Genomic DNA, 23561 nt, shown 5'->3' with positions numbered 1-23561 from the left:
AAATGGAGGCCAGTGTAGATCTTGGAAACCACAGACGAGGGAGCTGGACACAGTTCACCAGCAAAATCTTAGCAGTTTTTGGCATGTAGTGGGAAAAGAAGTGACTGATTTCTAAAAGGCATGAGTTCACCAAGGCCAAGTTATGCCTAACAAACTCTGTGTTCTACTTTTACATGGCTGTTAGGCTGGTGGATTTAGGAGTTTAAACATAAAGTATTAGGATTTCAGAAAGCATTCCACGTTATGTGTTGTGATAACCTTGGGATGATCTGGAGAGAAATGTGGTTTCCTGGTTGGTTGCATGATATACCCAGAGTGTTGACTAATGGGTCGATACCAGCTTGGAGGGATGTTCTTTGTGGCGGGCCATGGTACTCTGCCCTTGACCCCGTCAGGTTTAACAGTTCTAATCATTTATCCTTGGATTAAAATGGAACACATGCTTATTAAATTTGCAGCGACATAAAGATGGGTACAGTACTTAGTATATTGATTGGTGGATTTATAATACAACATAATCCTGAGTAATATGAAACTTAGAATTCTGAATTTGACTTTTAAAATAATCACTGAAACAAAATCTAATCTAAACAACCAATCTGTTGATATCTTTGAGAAAAGAAACCTAGGGTTGTAGTTGACTGCAAATCAAGTCTGATTCATTCATTCAGTGAACAAATGTTTATTGTGCCCCTATCCATATCGCTAAGTACATGGGGAATACAAGTGAATAAAATAGAGACCTTGCTTTCAAGAAGCTTCTAGTTTAAAGGAGCACGTTAATTTCCCAGGGGTGCCATAAAGAAGTACCACAAACTGGGCGGCTTAAAAAGACCAGAAATTGTCTCACAGTTCTGGAAACTAGAGGTCCCAAATCAAGGTGGCGGTAGGGCCATGATCCTCTTGAAACCTGTAGGGGAGAGTCCCTCCTTGTCGCTCTGGCTTCTGGTGGTGGCCGTGAGGCTTTCGGGCTCCTTGGCTTGCAACTGTGTCACTGTAACTTCTGCCTCTGTCATCACATGGCATTCTCCCTCTGTGCGTCATCACATGACATTTTCCTCTTGTAAGCACACCAATCGTAGTGGATTAGGGCTCACCCTAGTGACCTCATCTTCACTTGATCATACCTGCAAAGACCTGTTTCCAAATAAGGAACCAGGCTTTAGGACTTCAACATATCTTTTGGGGGAACACCGTTCCACCCATAACAAGGATTAAAAACTATTCGTCCAAGTGGTTGACTGTAATTCTGATAGGAAGAAGTGCCATGAGAACAACACGAGCTCGGTTAGCTTGAGGGAGGCCATCCAGGATGATTGGGAGCTGTCCAGGCAAAGAGGAGGAGTCTCTTTCCAGGAAGAAGAAACAACTGTGCTGAAAGCCTGGAGGCAGGCAGAGGCTTGGAGTTCCGAGAAAGTTACAAGGAAACCCAGTTTAGCTCAAGGGTATGAGGGGAAGGCAGAAGATGAGCTAAGGAGATAGCCCGGAGCCAGATCCAGCAAAGCTTTGTACACAGTGTTGAGGTGGCTTGGGGTGGCTACTAAAAACAAACAAAACCAAAAAAGATTAATAGAAGTACACAGGATGGAAGAAGATAATAGGCACACGAGACTGTACTTGTTTGACCACATCTGGAGTGCTTTGTTTTGTTCAGAGTGTCATTTTTTAAGTTAGTGCTTTTCAAAGTGTAGTAGTTGTACTTTGCTTGTTTTTTAAAAAACTTTTAAAAAATGTTTTATTTATTTTTGAGAGAGAGAGACAGAGAGAGAGGGGAGAGAGGGAGAGAGGGAGAGACAATGCAAGTGAGGGAGGGGCAGAGATAGAGGGAGTCACAGAATCTGAAGCAGGCTCCAGGCCTGTCAGCACAGAGCTCGGCACAGGGCTCGAACTCAGGAACTGTGAGATCATGACCTAGGCTGAAGTCAGACGCCTAACCAACTGAGCCACCCAGGCCCCCTGTAGTTGTGCTTTGAAGTCACGTATTTACCCTAGAGGAGAGAAATCTTGGGATGGCAGCCATTTGGAATTATTTGGGTGAGAAGAATTTTCTGTAGTTGTTCTTGGGGCAGACTTAGACTGATTGGCAGGAGCTACCGGAAAGCTTCTAGAAGTCAGAGCCACACGGAGCCACGTGGGAAAGAACAGGTGGATGCCTGGAGAATGAGTCCTTTCTGTGCCTTGGCCATCCATCAGCTCTGAAAGGTGTTCTGCAGTGAAGGTAAGGTGGAGAATGATGTTCTCCAAGGTCCCCCATGAGAAGTATCTGGTAGGTTTTCAAATGTGCCCTTGAGATTTCTAAAATACATTTACCCATACTTTATAATTAAAATGTAAGAGCATTAGAAAGGTTTTAAGATTAAATGTCCATGGGGGATTATGAAACAACTGAATTCTTTAAAAAGCCTTTGTAATACAATGTGGTCTGTCAATCATATCTCCATTCAAAAAATCTTTGCGGAATTATTTCAGTGTGCTGGTCTTTCACGAAACTCTGCTGTGATTGTGGTGGGTGTCCTTCCCCTCCCGTCCTTGGTACAAATACCTCTTTCCTTTTCCTCATGTTCTCTCAGCTGTCCTTATGTGGCTCGTTCTATCAGATTCGTTCCCAGGGATCAGTTGCCAGTCATTTGTGTTAAGCCAAATAATTTCTATTTATAAGTGATGGTATGTAAATGTGTACATCCTTTTTTACACCAAGCAAACAGTTGTATGTTCATTGGGGAAGGAAGAACCAGGAGGATGCACAGTGTAAGTAAAAGTTAGTACTACCCAGGTGCCATGGCACCCAGTCCCTTGCGGGGAGGCCACATTCAAAGAAACACTGCCAAAAGTATACCTAGAAGGAACTTGGACTTTGGCTTGTATCTACTGAAGGAGACAGAGCTCTTATTCCACACCAGCACTTCCCCAAGTGCACCCCCACCCCCAGCCCTTTGTTATATAAATCAGCCTGGCTTTTTGGCTTTAATTTCTTTAAGTGTGTGGTGTGTGTTTTTTTACTTCTTTGAGTCAAAAGGAAGCTCCTGAACTACAGCATTCATGTGGAGAGTAGCAAAATGGAAGCTTAGGAAGAGCGCAGGCTGAGCACCATGGCAGATGGGGTGGTTGTGGAAGTCCAGGCTGCGGTGTTGGGGTTGCTGGAGAAATGGCAGGAGGCAGATTAGATCCAAGTAAGTCAATAATAGATCCAAAGCATTGACGTTCAGCTCATTCTATGCGTTTCATCATCCTCTGTTATTTTTGAGTATGCTGATATTTAGAAGCATTTCCAGGCATGTTTTAAAATGACAGACATTAAACTCTCTTTGACCAAAATAATTCTTTTCAAATCTCTGCACAGCATGGTTTCATAGTTGGTTCCTCTTGCAGGGACCATTTAACGTCAGGGCTGGGAAATAACAGTGCTGGTCTCCTGGACTTAGCTGGAATTCACAGCCCCGCGTTTGATATTTCTCTCTCTGCATGTTGGTGCTAAGAACTGCTGAAACAGCTCTTTGCAAAGAAGCAGCAGTAGTATGAGGATGAAGGGAGTTTATTTATCTTCCTGTTACATTCTTGTTTCCCTACTCCAGGTGTACCATTGCTACATTGTAATACGGAAGCAATATAGAGGCAAGAAGGCCAAGATAATAGTTTTATTTTGGGGTGATACAAAGTGAGTGTTTTTACTTAAAAAATGTTTTTAATGTTTACTTTTATTTTTGAGAGAGAATGTGAGTGGGGGAGGGGCAGAGAGCGAGGGAGACAGGATCCCAGGCAGGCTCCATGCTGTCAGCAGAGAGCCTGACCCAGGGCTTGAACTCACAAACCGGGAGATTATAGCCTGAGCCGAAGCCAGACGCTTAACTGACTGAACCACCCAGGTACCCCCAAATGAGTGTTTTTTAAAAAGAAGTTTGAGAAACTGTGTGAGTAGTACATATATGTGTTCATATATTTTAAATTTCTGCTTAATTGGCAGGTCTTATAATGCTCTCTTCTGTTTTTATAAATCCTATTTCCTTGTAGAGCCCGCTCTTCACACATTATTTAAATAATTGATTTGTTTAGGAAACTGTTACGGATCAGCCATTACCCCATAGAATTTTTAGAAGATGATTTGATAATCTGACTTTTAAATTGTAGTGCTACTTAGGCCACTGCTATTAGAATTTAAGATCAAAATAGATGTTTCCAGGAACTTCTGATTAAGAATTTACAGATATATAATTATTTTAAGGATTTGCTACTATTTATTAGGGAAATAACTTCAGTTGTTATTAAGTATTTATATGAAATTCAGGATCTTTTTCCAGAAAAGGAAATTTTCAAATAAAGTAAGAATGAGGAAAGGTTGAACTTTAAAGTAAGTGATTTTTAGAAGTGGTTGATTATATTAATTGCCAGAATTTCAAAATTAGTTTTTAAAGATTATGGATGCTGCTTTGTTCTGAGGACCAGTTAAACAGTATTAGGCTTTTTTCTTTTTCTTTCTTTCTTTTTTTTTTCTTTCAATGACTTCTGGAGTGGAAGAATGCATAAGGCATTCAGATTAGTCATGGCTCCTCCCCCCCCCCAGGAGTACTTTCTCTAAAGACCCCAGCACCAACATGAGTCTGAACAGGCTGCTCCCCCCCCCCGCCCCCCCAGACACCTTATATGTCCCACAGTTACTCTGGACTTCCCTTACCCACAAGCATACTATATGGTAACAGCCATTTATTTTTGTCTTTCTTCCTCTGCCTGTATCTCCTTGCCACTTGGACTTTTCTTTAGAAATTGCATTTATTTATTTATTTTTAAGTTTTTATTTAGATTCCAGTTAGTTAGCATACATCCCTATTATAATCCTTAATCCCTATCACCTATTTCCCCCATCCCCCACCCACCTTCCCTCTGGTAACCATCAGTGTGTTCCCTATAGGTAAGAGTCTGTTTTTTGATTTGCCTTTCTCTCTTTTTTTCCCTTTGAGTAAAGGGTTGGTTTCATTTCTTAAATTACACTTATGAGTGAAATCACATGATATTTCTCTGACTTATTACGCTTAGCGTAATACTCTCTAGCTCTATCCACATCATTACAAATGGAAAGAGTTCATTCTTTTTGATGGCTGAGTAATATTCCTTTGTAAGTGTCCATTGATTGATGAATGGATAAAGAAGATACATATTTTTATAATATAAAAATATATATGTATGTAATATAAATATATAAGTTGCATTTAGACTGTTTCCTTTTGTCTTTTTTTCCTTTTATTTATTTGTTTATTTTTATTTTAGAGAGAGAGCATGAGTGGGAAAGGGGCAAAGGGGAAGAGTGAGAGAGAATCTTTCCCTGCTCAGCATAGAGGCAAACTCAGGGCTTCATCTCACGACCCTGGGATCATTACCTGGGCCAGAATCAAGAGCTGGATGTTCAACTGACTGAGTCACCCGGGTACCCCTCTTTTTGAAATTCCAAGAGTTAATCTTTTAGAGAAATTGAAAGTTCATTTAGCAATCAATAGGTTGAATTCAGTCTATGCAATAATATTCCAAAAATTAAGAAAAAGTTTGGTGAAAATTTAAGTTGGAGAAATTATTTGCAGTCATGGCATATTAATAAGTGGAATATGAATGTGACAAGAATGTCAGACCTCAGTGTTAGGAACATTATTTCAAGTTATTTTAGTTTTAAACTTCTTTGTTTTCATCTTCTGAGCTTAAATCGTAGGCTCTGAATTATGATAATGAAGAACTGGCACTGCTGTAATTACTTTCCCTGAGCACAGAATAGAGATGTTTTATTCAGATTTATTTGAAGCCAGCATGAACTTCAAACCCGTCTCAGCCAATAGTGGTATTTCCACAATCTGCCAAGATGCTAATGATAAAAATCTCTGGAGACACATTGTTTCTGTATTTTAAGAAGTACCAAATCAGAACATGCTTTGCAAAATTGAAAATATAGTTATTCAAACAAAATGACAAAATTTTAAGAAAGGGCTTTCCAGTGAAACCATAAACCATGAATACACTGGGCATAGTATCCATCCAAATTTTGTGAACTTGAACTCAAAATGAATCTGAATTCCGCTTGAATTCCTTTCCTGCCACAGTTTGATAGAAGGAATTTTGCTTAGCACTGAAACAAAAGTGACTGAATTCTAACAATGAATTAAATTAGTTAGCTTTTGGGGGAGGGTGTAGGGTGTAGGGTGGTGACTTGAGAGGGATACTTTGGCTCTGTTTAGAAAGAGAATGGCAAGGATGCTGAGAAAGGGGAACCATCTTATGCTGTTTGTGGGAATGCCAACAGGTACAGCCACTCTGGAAAACAGTATGGAGGTTCCTCAAAAAATTAAAAATAGAACTACCCTACGATCCCACAATTGTACTACTAGCATTTATCCAAGGGACACAGGTGTGCTGTTTCGAAGGGACATGTGCACCCCCATGTTTATAGCATCACTATCAACAATAGCCAAAGTATGGAAAGAGCCCAAATGTCCATCGATGGATGAATGGATAAAGAAGATGTATATCTCCTATATATATATATGTGCGTATACATATATATATATATATATATATATATATATATATATATATATATATTGGAGTATTACTCGGCAATCAAAAAGAATGAAATCTTGCCATTTGCAACTACGTGGATGGAACTGGAGGGTATTATGCTAAGTGAAATTAGTCAGAAAAAGACAAAAATCATATGACTTCACTCATATGAGGACTTTAAGGGACAAAACAGATGAACATAAGGGAAGGGAAACAAAAATAATATAAAAACAGGGAGGGGGACAAAACAGAAGAGACTCATAAATATGGAGAACAAACTGAGGGTGGCTGGAGGGGTTGTGGTAGGGGTGATGGGCTAAATGGGTAAGGGGCACTAAGGAATCTACTCCTGAAATCATTGTTGCACTATATGCTAACTAATTTGGATGTAAATTTAAAAAAATTAAAAATAAACTTCAGTTATCTAGAAAGCCCATTTATTTAGAATACCTTGTTCCATGAAATGACTGTGCCAAATATTACTGTTTGTTTTCTGAGAATGCAAAGAACTCGACATGGAAGTTTTGACTATAGTCTAGAAGCACATACTTGAAGTTACTATGCATTTATTTTTTTTTTTAAGTTTAGAATGAGAGTACAAGTTTTCGATGATTAAAACAAAACAAAACAAAGAAACATCCATGCACAAAGTTTTACTGAAGTCATTCTGACATTATTTGTTCATTCCCTTTTATTATTTATAAATTACAATTGCCCCTTGAACAACATGGTGGACAGGGGCACCAACCTTTCTCATAGTCAAAAGTCCAAGTATAACTTTTGACTCTCCCCAAACTTTAACTACTAATAGGCTACTGTTGACCAGAAGCCTTATAGGTAATATAAACAGTGAACACATGGTTTGTGTACTGTAACTATTATATACAACATTCTTACTTTAAAGTAAGCTAGAGAAAGGAAAATGTTACTAAGAAATCCTAAGGGAGAGAAAATACGTTTGTGGTGCTGTGTGGTATTTACTGAAAATGTGTGTGTAAGTGGGCCTGCGCAGTTCAAGGGCCAACTGCATATGCCACATACAGGAAGGATTTTAGGAGTTCTCAACAGAAAGCTCAGCAGTTACCATCTGGCCTACAGCCTGTCTGCCCCTGCCCTGCCCTGTCCCCCTGGACTCTTAGGGTGTATGTGCCATTTCTTCTACCTGACGCTTCATCCCAGCTTCGGATGTCAGTCTTCCACATCTCAAGAACCTTCTTTATCCTTTCTCCCTTCTCTATGTTTTACCTCTCTCTCTGTCTCTCTCCCAGCACTTTCCTCTCAGTGTCTAAACGCAGTAAATTCCTTCTTTATCCAGAGTCCCCCCTCGACTCCATGGCCTCTCATGTCATTTGCTGAAAAAGCCACCTGAACTTGTTTCATTGCCTCACCTCTCATCATTTCTCAGCCCAGTGTACCCGGCTTATACCCCCACCAAGCCACAGGTACTTCCGTTGTCAGGGTCACCAAAGATCTGCTCGTTACTACATACCCACATCATGCTTCTTGCCTTCTTTTCAAGCACTGTCCGACCCGGTTGAGTACTGTTTGCTTCCTCAAAGCCTCACTCCCTTTTTGGGTCAGAACCGCTGGTTCCTTCTACCACTCTTGCCTCTTCTTCTCACCCCTCCATGGGTGGTGGTGGTGGTGGTGGTGGTGGTTGTTGTTGTTGTTGTTGTTGTTGTTGTTATCCCCCTCCTCCTCCTGCTCCCCCACCCCTCCTTCCCATTCCTTAGATGTATGGATCTTTGGTGTTTTGTTCACTTCCCTTCTCGTGTACAGTCTTGTTACTGGGTGACACTGTCCATTTAATGATCATCTCTGTGCTGATAATTCTCATATCTCCTGCCTTCTGTGCTCTCTTGAGCTTTGTTGAGACCGCATGACAGTCCTGTACATACCTTAAAATCAGGGTGGTCAAAAAGAACCGCCTTTTCTTATTCTTTTTTTTAATTTTTTTAAATGTGTATTTATTTATTTTGAGAGAGAGAAAGAATGGAGGAGGAGCAGAGAGAGAGGGAGAAAGAAAATCCCAAGCAGGCTCCACACTGCCAGCACACAGCCCAGTGGTGGGGCTCAAACTCGCAAAGTGTGAGATCATGACCTGAGCTGAAATCAAGAGTTAGACGCTGAGGGGTGCCTGGGTGGCTCAGTCGGTTAAGCGGCCGACTTCAGCTCAGGTCATGATCTCACAGTTTGTGGGTTCGAGCCCCGCATCGGGCCCAGTGCTGACAGTTCAGAGTCTGCAGCCTGTTTCAGATTCTGTGTCTCCCTCCCCATCTCACACTCTGTCTCTCTCTCTGAAAAATAAATAAACATTAAAAAAAGTAAAAAAAAAAAAAAAAAAAAAAGAGAGACACTGAGTGACTGAGCCACCCAGGCACCCTTGTCTCTCTCTCATTCCTTATGTGAAGGACACACAAACCATCTAGAAGCCCTGGGCCTGAATTCCACAGTCGTCAGTTTCTGTATCCTTCACCTCCTGAGCAGTTCAGTGGTCCATCCATTCCTTTTCACCCCACTGCCTTTACCCGAGAGCAGGTCTTAGTCCTTATGTCTTGATTATTCCAGAAGCCTGATTTCCTTTCTTCATAACCCCAGTCTTGATCTTTCTCATCCCTTCCCTTCCCGTATTATAATATAGTCATTCTATCCTGTGTTACGATACAGTCAGAACGATAGTTGTCAAGTTGTAGATCTGGCTTAAAGTCCATCAGTGATTCCCTACAGCTCTCAGGATGAAGTCCAAGCTCTTTGCATGACCCGGGGACCCCTCTGTTTATCGTGCTTCCCTCTAGCTTCTCCTCAAGCCCCTAAGCTCTTGGTATATAAAGCCACTTTCTGTTACTTGCCATTCCCTCCACGCAAAACACCATAATCCCAGCCCCTCCCCTCCCGGACTCCTTCCCACGGCACATGCAGATGGCCAAAACCAGTTCATCCCTCTCTGACTCAGCAAACTCTTAACCTTCTGCAATGTGGTAAAATACTTCCTGTGCTTCCTTAGCTATCCCTCCTTTCATTAAGTGAACAGTTGATTCGTCAATGTAATTCATTGGTGTAAAAAGGTTTTAAATGTCTTTAGTAATTACTGTAGAACCCTTGATTGCTATTCCTGGGATCTTGACTACATGTAGGGTGCATTAAAGAAATAATGTTATCTGGAGCCCAGATTGGATGTATGTATGTCCAAGAAGAAAACGGTTTTTTCTGCGTTATAAAAAGCTGTGTCTTGGGGCGCCTGGATGGCTCAGTCCATTAAGCGTCTGACTTCAGCTCAGGTCATGATCTCACAGTTCCATGAGTTTGAGCCCCGCATCAGGCTCTGTGCTGACATCTCAGAGCCTGGAGCCTGCTTCAAATTCTGTGTCTCCCTTTCTCTCCGCCCCTACCCTATTCTCACTCTGTCTCCCTCTCTCTCAAAAATAAATAACATTTAAAAAATATGTTAAAATTTTTTTAATTAAAAAAAATTAAAAGCTGTGTCTTTCAGGTAGAGGGTGTGTATATATATATATATGTATATATATATATATATATATATATATATATATATATATGTATATGTAGGTGGGTATAAAGGAAAGGCCTTGGGGCGCCTGGGTGGCTCGGTCGGTTAAGCGTCCGACTTTGGCTCAGGTCATGATCTCGCGGTCCATGAGTTCGAGCCCCGCGTCGGGCTCTGTGCTGACAGCTCAGAGCCTGGAGCCTGTTTCAGATTCTGTGTCTCCCTCTCTCTGTGACCCTCCCCCATTCATGCTCTGTCTCTCTCTGTCCCAAAAATAAATAAACATTAAAAAAAAAATAAAAAAAAATAATAATAAAAAATAAAGGAAAGGCCTTAATGCATGTTAAACTCAATGAGTGCCTTATTAGAAAAAATATCTAAACAAATTCAAGTTAATTCCATGAAGATACCTGCTCTTGGTAAGAAGAGGAATTATCAGGAAATACACCAGAAATGTCAAGAAGTAGCAGCAGTCTCGAAGGATTGAGATTGGAAGTGGAACCCAGTAGAGTAGGCCCTGCTGATAGCACCTTAATTTTCTTTAGTAGCTTCTGGTTTCAAGGAACAGAGACCATTCAAACTGCGAGGGGCATTGGAGTAATAGTGTTGTCAGGAGTCCCCATTGGTTGGAGGTACGTCCAAGAAGAACAGATTTTTCTCTGCCTTGTAAAAAGCGGTGTCTGTAATATTGCCTTGACTTTCTCTGTCTCAGTGCCTTCAGCTATGCCATGAAATTCATAGCAGTCCTGATCTCATATGGATACTGGGAAGAGTCTTGAAGGAGTAGACTAAAAGGGCTTAGATCAATACCGGGCACAATGGAAATGCTTAATGAATCTTAGCCGGTTTTATTAGCATAGCACTTCCAGAGTTGGGACCTCGCTTTGGAAAGGGCCTCTCCTGATGTTGGATGTGGCAGGTATAGGGTGACTGGGCCCAGCAGAGGACACCTCCCTCGGTAGCTGCCAGGGGAGAGGGAACAGGTGGCACCCTCTGGCATTCAGAGTGATTTATTAGCCAGAGATCGCTAAAACCTAACGGGAACGGGTTTCTGTCTGTGCGAAGATGCCACCAAGATCCTTGAGTGTGAAAGTGGGGCGCTGACTGGGCAGATACTCCGGTTACCAAGGTACTGGGGGCTCTGGTTTCTTTTCCTTCTTTCTTTCTTTCTTTCTTTCTTTCTTTCTTTCTTTCTTTCTTTCTTTCTTTCTTTCTTTCTTTCCTTCCTTCCTTCCTTCCTTCCTTCCTTCCTTCTTTCTTTCTTTCTCTTCTTTCTTTTCTTTCTTTCTTTCTTTCTTTCTTTCTTTCTTTCTTTCTTTCTTTCTGCTCTGGTTTCTTTTCCTTCTTTCTTTTTCTTTCTTTCTTTCTTTCTTTCTTTCTTTCTTTCTTTCTTTCTTTCTTCTTTTTTTTCCTTCCTTTCTTCTCCAACCCTAAAAATTGAAACTGGAAAACTTAATGTTTTTTTAATTGCTCTGCATCTATCTAAATGAGGCAGCTGGGGATGCCTTAGTCCTGTATTTTTGCCTTTGCTAAATAAAGCTAAATGGGTCACATTTTATTTTTATTTTTTAAATTTTTTTAAATGTTTATTTTTAAAAAATTTTTAAGTTTACTTGTTTATTTTGAGAGAGACAGAGCAAGTGGGGCAGGGGCAGAGAGAGAGAGAGAGAGAGAATCCCAAGCACACGTCGCACTGTCAGTGTGGAGCCCAACGTGGGGCTCGAACTCACGAACTGTGAGATCATGACCTCAGCTGAAACCAAGAGTTGGACGCTCAACTGACTGAGCCACCCAAGCGCCCCTGTTTATTTATTTTTTGAGAGAGACAGAGAGCAGGAGCTGGGGAGGGAGAGACAGGAGGGGACAGAGGATCTGAAGCAGGCTCTGCACTGACAGCAGAGAGCCTGATACGGTGCTCGAACCCACGAGCTATGAGATCATGATCTGAGCCAAAGGCAGACACTTCACCCACTGGGCCATCCAGGCGCCCCTAAATGGGTTCACATTTTAAAGCATCAGCCAAGTACCTTTGCAAACTCTATCAGCTGTCTGTTTGTTGCACGTCCTTAGAAAAAATGCTTGTCTCTGGATTTTGTGTCAGAAATTTTGAAATAGTTTACCATCCTTGTACTGATTTCGTATAAAAGGGCCCAAAATACAAATGTGATTGCTACAATGGTTATTGACTTTGTGTTGGCCTGAATTGAGTCATCGATTTCTATTTATTTCTACATTTGCATTCACCTAGCTGCAGAAAGCTTTGGAGGAACTTTTGAGAAATTTGTTCAGAAAACTTGCTTTGAAGGAAAGATAAGCTTTGGAACAAAATATAAGTGAAATATATATGAAAAAGTACTTTTGTTTTCCAGAAAAAAGAAAAGTTTTGAGTTTGAATGAAAACGTTTGTTGTTTTTGTCTTTTATCCTGCACTATACTTTTGATGTATTGTTTGAGAAATTAATCTCTTAAAAGTAAGTGAAAAGTGAAAAAAAAAGTCAGTAATCTCATGGTATTATGTCCATATCCCTTTTCTCCTTTTCACTAAATTATTTAACCTACAATATAATTTGAAAATAAGGTTTTGAAATTTAAACTTTTAGAACTGTATTTGATGCTGAACTTGGAGATTGCAAACCCCAAAGGCCTACGTCAGACGAGAGAAAAACAGAGTGGGGCAGGGATCCCAATTCTGTGTGGTTTAATTCCTTTCCCCCTGTCAGTCCAGAAACAGAAAGTACAGATTGTTTCACCATGAAACTAGCAACTCAAATGAGGCAGGAAGAATTGGTTACAATTCTGACCACCTAATTTGTTGAGGATTTGTTGGAAGGCCCACCCCTCTGTCTTGCTGCAGCTGCTTTTTCCTGTAAGATTTATTGTCAGGGCCTGTGACACTGGCACAGAGTATTAAGTTTGAAATTTCACCTTATTTAGGGAAGGAGGGGAAAGATCCATTTCTATGACACTAAACACTACATCAAAGTTTTGATTGACTTTTGACTGTACGTAGCAGATTCTAGAAGCTTTCTGTGGTTAGTTGAAAGTCTGCTCTATGGTAGTGTCCTATCATCGGAGCTAAGAATTTACTTGACCTAAAATTCTGTACCGTCGTTTGCAATCTGGATTGGAGAAGTTTGAGAAGGAGGTGATTCCCAGCTGCTGAGGAAGTACTTTAGTTTTCTGGCAAGAATCAATAGGGCTCCTTCACAGAGTTAGGTGTCTTGAAACAGTTATACTTCAGGGTTGGGGCAGGGGGCTGAGGACGATCTAATTGTAGCATTAGTCTCATTAAATGTATTCAGAGACTTCTCTGTTGCAGAGTCTGTCGAAAATCCCTTCTAGCCCTCTGTTGGCTAATAGCATTTTCAGATCTAAGCTAAGGTGTGTTTATTTTCCCTCCTCAATAGAGAGGCTGCTATCTTAGCAATTAGTAAAATAACTGTTGAAGAAAGATACGTATCTGTTTCTGCTATTACCAGAATCATTTGTGACTTTGGGAATGTTGATTGGAGCTTTTATATTCTAAGGCTAAGGCCATGAGGTAATCAGTGTTGTGTGGGCCTCTCCCAAAAGTCTAGATGGTCATCCTTTACTACATTTCTGGAGGTTTGGTTTTAAATACCAGTCCTTGGTCACAACAGCAATAGCTGACAGTGGATATGATGGTGTGGATTGTTGTCTGCTCTTGGAAAAACTGTCTGTGCACCCTAGACCAATAGAACCACCTTCAAAATCCCTGCATATTCTCCCTGCATAGTTGTGTGTTGATGAGACAGCACACAGGAGCCCAGGCAAGGACAGTGGATACAGACCTGACTCAAAGGAGAGGTATGAGTGGATTTTTTTCAGAAAAGAAAATCACTTGGAGAAGTATGATAAAGTTATCCTATCTCACATAAGGAGCATATCTTTTTTTTTATGGATTTATTTATTTATTTATTTATTTATTTATTTATTTATTTATTTTTGAGACAGAGAGAGAGCGTGAGCAGGGGAGGGGCAGAGAGAGAGGGAGACACAGAATCTGAAGCAGGCTCCAGGCTCTGAGCTGTCAGCACAAAAGCCCATGCTGGGGCTGGAACTCACGAACTATGAGATCATGACCTGAGCTGAAGTTGGACGCTCAACCGACTGAGCCACCCAGGCGCCCCAGGAGCATATCTTTTTTAAATGTTTTAAAAGGAAAAATTATAAAAACTATGTAAATACCAAATTATATCACTGATAGAAAGCACAAATATCTTTTATTTTTCTTATTCCCCTGTTACTATTCTACTTCCATGTATTAGGTGGTCTCCACAAAAACCTACTTTACAAAAGCACAGTTCTTTTTTCTTTATTGACTAAAATCTACAGGATTGAATACATGTTTGTTGAATAATGGTTCATTAAATGGACCCCGTATGTTTTTACATTGCTTTTCTCTCATCCCATTATATTTCTGCAAAATTGGTTTTGTGTCATAGCGTCTGCAATCAGTGTTTTATCAGATAGGTGTGCGTAGTTGAGATTGTTTGTGAGGGACATTGTGTAACCTGTTGGTTCTGAGAAGAGTTTCTGACGTATGTGTTTCTGTTACTCAAAGCAAATGAATGCTTGACAAATGGCAGCTTTGTCTTATTTCCTCAGGGCAACAGAGAAAATACTTTCCATTTTTAATACAAAAGAGGTAGTAGATCTTACCTGATTAAAACTATACATTTCTGCAAAACCATTTTGCTTCCTATGTAATCTGGAGGAAATGAAATTCACTTTTCTGTTGACAAGATGACGGTCACTCATGTATTCATTTTGGATAAATGTTAAGAGTTTTTGCTGTTTTTAACATTTCAGAGAGGTTTGTAGTATTGGTTGGCTTGCTTAGCCCCTTTAATTTTTATGCTGCATTTTCTGTGTGTGTGGTTTTTTGTTTTTTGTCTTTTTATTTTTTAGAAATTTCACAAAGAACATTGTTACTCTATTACCAGAAAAAAAGAATTAAAAAAATAAGAGCCCACCCAGAATCCCGCCACTTTCTTTTTAGTTTGCTTTGCTTCCTTCTAGATGCTTTCCCTTTAATTAGAAATAGTTGCAATAGTTGCAGAATTTGCTTCTTTTATTCATGAAAACTGGGGTTAATCCAGTATTTTATCAAGAGTGTTTCACTTAGTTCAGTGAGGAACAGATATGCCTCATTTTGCCTATCACTTGTTTCCTAAAGTCGTAGGCGACGTGTCCCATTTTCACATGATCTTAAATCATTACTAAAATTCAGTGGATTTGGGCGCCTGGGTGGCTCAGTTTGTAAAGTGTCTGACTTTGGCTCAGGTTATGATCTCAGGGTTCTTGAGTTCAAGTCCCACATTGGGCTCTATGCTGACAGCTTAGAGCGTGGATGGAGCCTGCTTTGGATTCTGTGTCTCTCTCTCCCTGCCCCTCTCCTGCTTCTGCTCTGTCTCTCTCTCTCTCTCTCTCTCAAAAATAAATAAACATTAAAAAAATTTTTAACTCCGTTCTTCTTCATTGCTGAGCACTTTTCAGCTGGCAGTGATCCCTACTCCTTGCTCTTTGCACATCTCTGTGTGAAAACACTTCGGTGTTATGGAAGGCGAGTGTAGTAAACCCCTTCACTTCCTCTCACTTGGCCTTTTATATAACTTCACCTTTTCAAGTCTTCATTCTTTTTTAAGCAGATCACTTTCTTACCTTATCTTCTAGCTGTGTTATCTGAGAAATAGCTACTTAGGGCTAGGTAGGGGTAGAAACTGATACACATTTGATTTATAGAAGTATTCGGTCTTGACTTTGGAAGCTAGAATATGTTGGCAACATTGGAGAGGTCACATGTATTTGCAGATTTTTTCAACAAGTATTTGTGAAGGGCCGTGCTGGGCACTAGGTCAGGGGGTGTGGACAGTACTGATACGTAAAACTTTAGGGGCACCTGGGTGGCTCAGTCAGTTAAGCATCCGACTCTTGATCTTGGCTCAGGTCATGATCTCACAGTCTGTACTATCGAGCCCTGCGTTAGGCTCCTGCTATCAGCACAGAGCCTGCTTGGAATTCCCTCTCATTCCCTCATTCCCTTCCTCTCTGTCTCTCTCTCTCTCTCTCTCTCTCTCTCTCAAATAAATAAATAAATAAATAAACATTTAAAAAATGTTTATTTTCACTGTCAAGGAACTTTTCACTCATTTTACTATTTCTGCAGGGTTTTTCTCTACCTTCTTTTGAACTAGCTGTTCTTGAAATCAAGGACTTGCACTTACATTGATACATGAATTCTGTTCAGGGAGTGAGCTTTGTCTGCTAGGTTTAGTGTAAAACTGGATGATGCATATCCCAGAAATGTCTGTGTCTCTTCTGAGCACCAAGTCGTTTACATTTAACATAGAATGTTCATCTTATTTATTGTTTTTAAATAATTTTAATAATAGCTGTCTTTTATAGATATGAAGGTTGAGAAATGTTCGAGGGTTTATTTTATAAGATAGAAAGCTCTGGGTTCTTCAGAGAAGGTGGCAAAGCTGTGATCTCATGAGTTTAGAGAATTGATAATAGAATGCGATTGAAGGAGGCCTCACGCAATCTCTGCATCATTGTGCAGAAGTGGCGAACAGGACTCGGAACTTCTGAAAGTTAAATACATTTAATTTTGCTGACTGATAAGCTGCATATGCTATTATATTCCCCGTTCCTTAGTTATTTCCTAGTCTGCTGAGTTATATGTCTCTGTAGACAAGGCCATGTAGGGCTTTTTAATTTTAATATGTATTTTGCGTATAAGGTGTATATGTCTACTAGAGATAATTTAGAAATATATATTAGCAATATAATACATATTCTATGAAATACGTGGAAGTAGAAATTAGCTTCTACCCAGAGATCATCATGGTTAATATTTTGGTATATTTTACTTCAGACTTTTTACTGTAATATGTATACATTTTTTTTCCTTACTAAGATCCATACTTTATTTTATAGCCTGATAATTTTTTGCGGTGTTAGGTTGTTTGGGCCTATAGAGTATGGGGAGTAAGTCTTTCTGTCTACCTTATTCATTCCATTTTAAAAAGAACACAGCATATTTGGCATGGACTTTGGGCTTATTTATTTATTTATTTATTTAGAAATCTCAAGTCATTGTAAATGAGCGTGTATATTTTACTACAAATTCATACTCAGACTATCACTGAATAGCAATTTTATTTAGATAAATTCAAGTGTGTTTGGGGAGGAATTTTTTTTATTCTAAAATGTTCAAATGGCTTCACATTAAAAGAGACTGAAATGAAAACAGAGCTCACATGTATTTGATAAAGCTGTAAAATACGTAATAATGGTGTTTTTTTACCAGCTTTTAGACAATAAATAGACTGCAAGCCCCATAAAATTGGAGACTGTGAATACATACCACCCCATTCTAGACATGTTTCTTTTTTTTTTTTTTTTTAAGTTTATTTCTTTATTTTGAGAGAAAATGTGTGCATGCATTCATGGAAGGGAGACGCATGGAGAGGGGAAGAGAATCCCAAGCGGGTCAGTGCAGAGCCCGACAGAGGACTCTAACTCACAGACTGTGAGATCATGACCTGAGCCAAGATCAAGAGTCAGATGCTTAACTAACTGAGCCACCCAGGTGCTCTGTTTCTTAGCACAATCCCTAGCATTCAATAAGGCATAAAAAACATGAGTTGAATGAATGATTAAAGAAAAGAAAGATGAGGTAATTCATCTCCTTGCTTGTAGTGAGGACAAAGGAGCCTTGTCCCGGAAGAGATTTCTATCAGCATATCTTTAAAAATTGTAGCAGCACAAATGAACAAAAATGGCAAATCTTTTTAACCACCCAAAGCTTCTATTCCTGTGTTCCCCAGATAAGCCATTTGTTGTAGTCTCTTAGAAAAGGCCGTGTATTAGTGGACTCTAAGAAATTCACAACTTTGACTTTTTCAGCCCTCTTTCTGATTGCTCTAGGCTGTGTTTCTAGTAAAAGTCAAACAGAAACAAAAATGACGTGGTGCCATAATTGTGTTGAGAAGCTAGGCCAATAGTTGGAGGGATGATGATTCCAGCTCCACCTCTAACCTCCTCTCTTCTCTTCCTCAGGCTACTTTCTTCAGAATGATTCCCTGCAGAGCCGTGCTGTCTTTTGCCCGATGTCTGATCCGGAGAAAAATCGTCACTCTGGACAGTCTAGAAGACTCCAAATTATGCCGCTGTTTATCCACCATGGACCTCATCGCCCTGGGGGTTGGAAGCACTCTTGGTGCTGGGGTTTACGTCCTGGCTGGGGAGGTGGCCAAAGCAGATTCTGGTCCCAGCATCGTGGTGTCCTTCCTCATTGCTGCCCTTGCTTCCGTGATGGCAGGCCTTTGCTATGCTGAATTTGGGGCCCGAGTTCCCAAGACTGGGTCTGCGTATTTATACACATATGTCACTGTTGGAGAGCTGTGGGCATTCATCACTGGCTGGAATCTCATTTTATCTTACGTGATAGGTACGTTTCAAAAAAAAAAAAAAAAAAATCAGGGGCGCCTGGGTGGCTCAGTCGGTTAAGCGTCCGACTTCAGCCTGGGTCATGATCTCGCGGTCCGTGAGTTCGAGTCCCGTGTCGGGCTCTGGGCTGATGGCTCAGAGCCTGAAGCCTGCTTCCGATTCTGTCTCCCTCTCTCTCTGCCCCTCCCCCGTTCATGCTCTGTCTCTCTCTATCTCAAAAAATTAAAAAAAAACGTTAAAAAAAATTAAAAAAAAAAATCAATCTAGTTTTGTGAAATGGTAGAAATAACACTGAGGTGGAGGCCTTGGCCTATCTTTGTAGGTCTTCATTAGTTAGTGACCATGTGATCGTGAGTGACTCACTTGATCCCTGTATGTCCCATTTATCTCACCTCTAAAATGTCTCCCTAGTTGCAAAATCCAATGATTCTGCTTCATCTCTGAATATGCTTCTTAGTGGGTTTGGAAACCTGCTTTCTGAAAAACTATGGTTCCATGGGGTGCCTAGCTCAGTTGGTTGAGCGCCTGACTCGATTTCAGCTCAGGTCATGATCCCAAGGTCATGGGATGGAGCCCCGCATCAGGCTCTGTGCTGAGTATGGAGCTTGCTTGGGATTCTTACTCTCTCTCTCTCTCTCCCTGTGTCCCTCTCTCCCACTCTTGCCCTCTCTCTAAAATAAAATAAATAAAATAAAATAAAATAAAATAAAATAAAATAAAATAAAATAAAATAAAATAATAGAATAAATAACCATAGTTCTTTAATGCAAATAAAGTTAGCTGATTCCACAGTTATATACTTGAGCATTTGGTTACCAATGTATAATTATAAAATTATTATATATATATATATATTATATGTAATAATATGTATATTCTATATAAAATTATCAGGGTAATTTTATATGTGATTAAAACTTTGAGTTCTGTCTGAACTAACTCACGTTCCTTCTAGAATAGAGTAGCGAATGGTGTTATGTTAATCTTCTCCCAGCGACCTCGTATTCTCCGTATGTTCTTTATTTTGGGAAGGTACATCAAGTGTTGCAAGAGCATGGAGTGGCACCTTTGATGAACTTCTCAGCAAACAGATTGGTCAGTTTTTCAGGACCTACTTCAAAATGAATTATACCGGCCTTGCAGAGTATCCTGACTTTTTTGCTGTGTGTCTTATATTACTTCTAGCAGGTAAGAAGACCAATCACACTCCTCCCTGAGATGAGCCAGACTAATCATCCCGGCAAACTAAGTTACCACTGGATTTCGGGCCTGAGTTCCCAAGATGAGATGGCATATTTATGTGTTTAGGTTACTGTTGGGTAACCATGGGCCTCATCACTGGCTAGAATCACATTTTTTCTTATGTGACAGACATGTTTTAAAAAGAAATCTAAATTGTATGGAAGGGGAGAAATAGCACTTCTAAGTAAATGGTACTTGGAATGCACTGAAGAATAGGATAAGACACATCATTATAGTAGCAATTGGAGATTTGCAGGGATGAAGTTTCAATAAGGAGGAATGTACACTTTTTGGCATTATTTTATCTTGTTGGCTACAATAAGCATATTGGCAAACATACGGTTTCTAGAAGAATTTCTGTCTATTCATGCCTTCATCTATGTAATGTAGTATCTAGCTGAAAAAGAAGCATATTCAAACCACCTGTCATTTTTTAATACAGATATTATGTGGCCAAACATACTTGAGGCTAGAATTTTCCCATGTTTATCAGTCATGTAGCATAGTGATTCAGAAAGGCACAGGAATTAGAATCAGAACAACCAGATTTTCAGTCCTACTTTGGCACTCACTATCTTTGGACCATTGAATGACATAATCTTTCTGTGACTCAGTTTGTTCATCCATAAAATGGGGATATCAGTGTCTGTCTTGTACAGACTTCTTGCCTGGTTCATAGGAAGCACTTAGATGGCAGACAGTTTTATTTTGTAGGCATACTTAATCCCTGTTGCCACATTATATTTGTTTTGATTATTTGAACATTTTCTACTTCAACTGTCATCCTCACTTGCACTCCTGCTTAAACCAATCAAGGATTTTACTAAGAATAAAATCTATGTTCTCACTTCCTACCTGATGTACCCTGGATAGCTGCCCCTTATTTTCCTGTCCAACCTTCTCTCCATCTACTCTCTCCCATGCTTACAAAGGTGTGACAGAAATATCTTTTTATAATGAACGTTTTACTTATACAATTATACAATTAAAAAAAATTGTATCTTTAAAAAAGTTAGTCATTTATTAAATATTTTATGTAGGGTTAAGGACATGAACAAAATTTATAGCTCAAAACTATTTGACATTTTACCTGTAATGTCAAGAAAAATTACAACAATTGTTCTCAACAGGTGAGAGATTTCATTTGTTTTGGTTTCTAAATAGCCTAGCTAACATTAAATTAGTTACATCATATTTTATTTAGGGATGATTTCAATGATCTTAATGTATTCAGCTTTAATCTCTAAGCGATGAGAAGCATGTAGCTGTGACAAGGTTAGAATCATGAAAGTCCATGGCAGGACTCAGGCCTTGGCCTCTATCATTGTCCTGTGTCGTTGACCAGTATGTTTTTACTTTATATATAGGCTAAGCTCACATGATAACTTTGTCCTTAGAATATCTGAAGATCAGAACCTCTGAATATAAGTTTCGGTTCATATTGTAATACCAGATGTCTTGTCAGCTGAAGCTTTTGCTTTATTAAAGACACAGGGAAGTAAGTGTATACAGTATTTAGAGGAGATATTCATTGGTCTCTAATCTATTGGCAGGAGGTAAGGATCTCAGGATAGAGCATGCACAAGGGGTATTGGGAAACTCTATAAACATGACAGTGGCTTTATTTTTTTCCAAATGGATAGGGGTGCAGCGTATAGAGTGTATTTCCAAAGAGTGTAGGTGTATACAGGTTTCTAGTGTGAAAGAGCCAATAATTATACCGTTCATGCAGTTCCCTTTTTTTCATTATAGTTAACATTATCATAAAATTCTGGGAATTATATAGGTAGCAGAATGAAACCCAGCCTCCCTCTTCTTTACTTGGGTAATTTTGCTTATTCGATCCTGGGTGGTATGGATTTGTGGAAGAAGCAAGTAGTTACGTGACATAATCCCTTCATCACCATCCTCTCCCTAGCAGGAACAAGTAAACTTTCTTTGGTCCATAATTCGTATGTTAACATAAGATGGATTAAAAATAAAAATATGATAAATACAGTCATGATAGAAGGAAACAAAGGTAAACATTTGGGGTTAATATTGGGGAGACTCTTTCTAAAGGTAGAGAAACTAAAGAGGAAAAATTTATGTTCTAAAACTTTCACATATGTATATATAATCAGCACTAAGAATAAAAGTAAATGATAAACTGGGAAAAACATGCAATACATGACAGGAAGACAGCTCCTTGCATTATTATATAAATAAATCTAACAAATTGATATAAATAGAATAACCTAATAGAAAAAATGGGCAGCTTCAATTGGGCCACACTTTCTGGAGAATATTTCTGATAATGCGAACCGAAAGCCTTGTATGAAAGGACATACCTTTGATGTGGTATTACCTTATATAACATTATTATAAAGGAATAATTAGAAAATGTACAAAGATATTTATAAAAGGATGATGATGTGATGTCAGTACTATTTATAGTTGTAAGAAACTAAGAGCTACCTGTCAGTCTATAAATAAGGGATTATAGTGTCTTCATATTGTGGAAGAGTATGTGGCTGTTAAAAATGAGGTTCTCTGTTTGTCAACATGAAAATGTGTGTGTGTGCATGCATACGTGCTCATGCCCAGAATTCTGGAGAAGAGATTATACTTGATCTTTATTTCCTTCATATTTTTTCTGTATCTTCAAATTACTTGAATAGGAAATTGATTACTTTTACAGTAAGAATATAAAATAAAGCTATTAAAATGAGAATCGACTTTTAAAAATATCCTTTTGGTGTAACAGTTGAAGAATTATTTTGTTGTATGTATTATTTGTTGTATGTATGTTGAGATGGCCTTTTTAGACGAGCATTTCATTGAAATTCAGTTACTTTACCTCTGTCTATCTATTGGTGATAATAGCCAAAGTCACTAGACCTATTGATTTCTTGAAGTGTGGCGTCTCCTGGCTATGAGCACAGCCGGCCTTCTAAAACCAAGTTGGTTGTGTTTAGGAGACATTGTTACACAGTTAAATGAGTCAAAACGGGCGATAGAAAAGGATAAATGTAAGTTAAATATATGAATCCTGGTGAAATAATATCCTAAACCGTGTAACAGCCTCAAAATGCCATTGCTTTTGCTAAAACTTGGGTAAAAATTAAAATACCCTTTCTTTTTCCGTAGGTCTTTTATCTTTTGGAGTGAAAGAATCAGCTTGGGTGAATAAAATCTTCACAGCTATTAACATCCTGGTCCTTCTTTTTGTTATGGTTGCTGGGTTTGTGAAAGGCAATGTGGCAAACTGGAAGATTAGTGAAGAGTTTCTCAAAAATATATCATCAAGTGCCAGGTATAATATTTGGGTTTTTCCCTTCTTATTTTGAGTGCTTTCTCCACCACCACCCCCCCCCACCCCCGCCAATTTTCCTGCTTTTGTCTTATGTTACATTTTCCTTTACCAACAGTGGTTCTCAATTTTTGTGCTTAGGAGAGATTTCTGAGGGTCTGTTCTCTTCCGAGACCCTTCTTCCCAGTGTCCCCCCACCCCCACACAAATGCATACTTGTGCTCACTATTGAGCAGCCGTTGGAAGGCCTGCAGCGGCTCCTTCTCAGCTTCAAGCTCTGCGGTTGGTATAGGAGTAGAGCGAAGTGAGATCCTAACTGGAGGAAGGATGCTCCTTCCCCACAAAGGTTTGCCCCCTTTTACAAACAATGGGTGTTCTGGAGACTTGAATTCCTTAGTGCTTCCGTTGGGGAACACTGTTTGGTTTCGTTGCATTCTTGCAGCCTTGTAGTGCTTTTCAGGCCTTGATTTTTGGAAAATGTTGGTTGCAAAAGCAGAATTGTCTGTGCAT

General features: G+C 39.5%; 1 protein-coding gene across 4 annotated transcripts in view; it reads left to right on the top strand.

Annotated features, from left to right (window-relative positions):
• SLC7A2 (solute carrier family 7 member 2) overlaps positions 1 to 23561 on the top strand; it is a 75950-nt gene that overhangs the window by 32412 nt on the left and 19977 nt on the right. For 3 of the 4 annotated variants that reach the window (XM_019466734.2, XM_019466732.2, XM_053900911.1), the window contains exons 2-4: positions 18128 to 18518; positions 19550 to 19705; positions 22889 to 23054. In XM_019466734.2, coding sequence (XP_019322279.1) covers positions 18143 to 18518; positions 19550 to 19705; positions 22889 to 23054 — 698 coding nt within the window. In that variant the 5' untranslated portion in view covers positions 18128 to 18142. Of the gene's footprint in view, positions 1 to 10584; positions 10672 to 18127; positions 18519 to 19549; positions 19706 to 22888; positions 23055 to 23561 lie in introns of all 4 variants that reach the window. The other variant, XM_019466733.2, reaches the window with a different exon arrangement.

Source organism: Panthera pardus, unplaced genomic scaffold, assembly GCF_024362965.1.
Source record: "Panthera pardus isolate Hobbes unplaced genomic scaffold, ASM2436296v1 HiC_scaffold_13, whole genome shotgun sequence".
NCBI classification, from domain to species: domain Eukaryota; kingdom Metazoa; phylum Chordata; class Mammalia; order Carnivora; family Felidae; genus Panthera; species Panthera pardus.
This window is presented reverse-complemented; position numbering and strand designations above follow the sequence as displayed.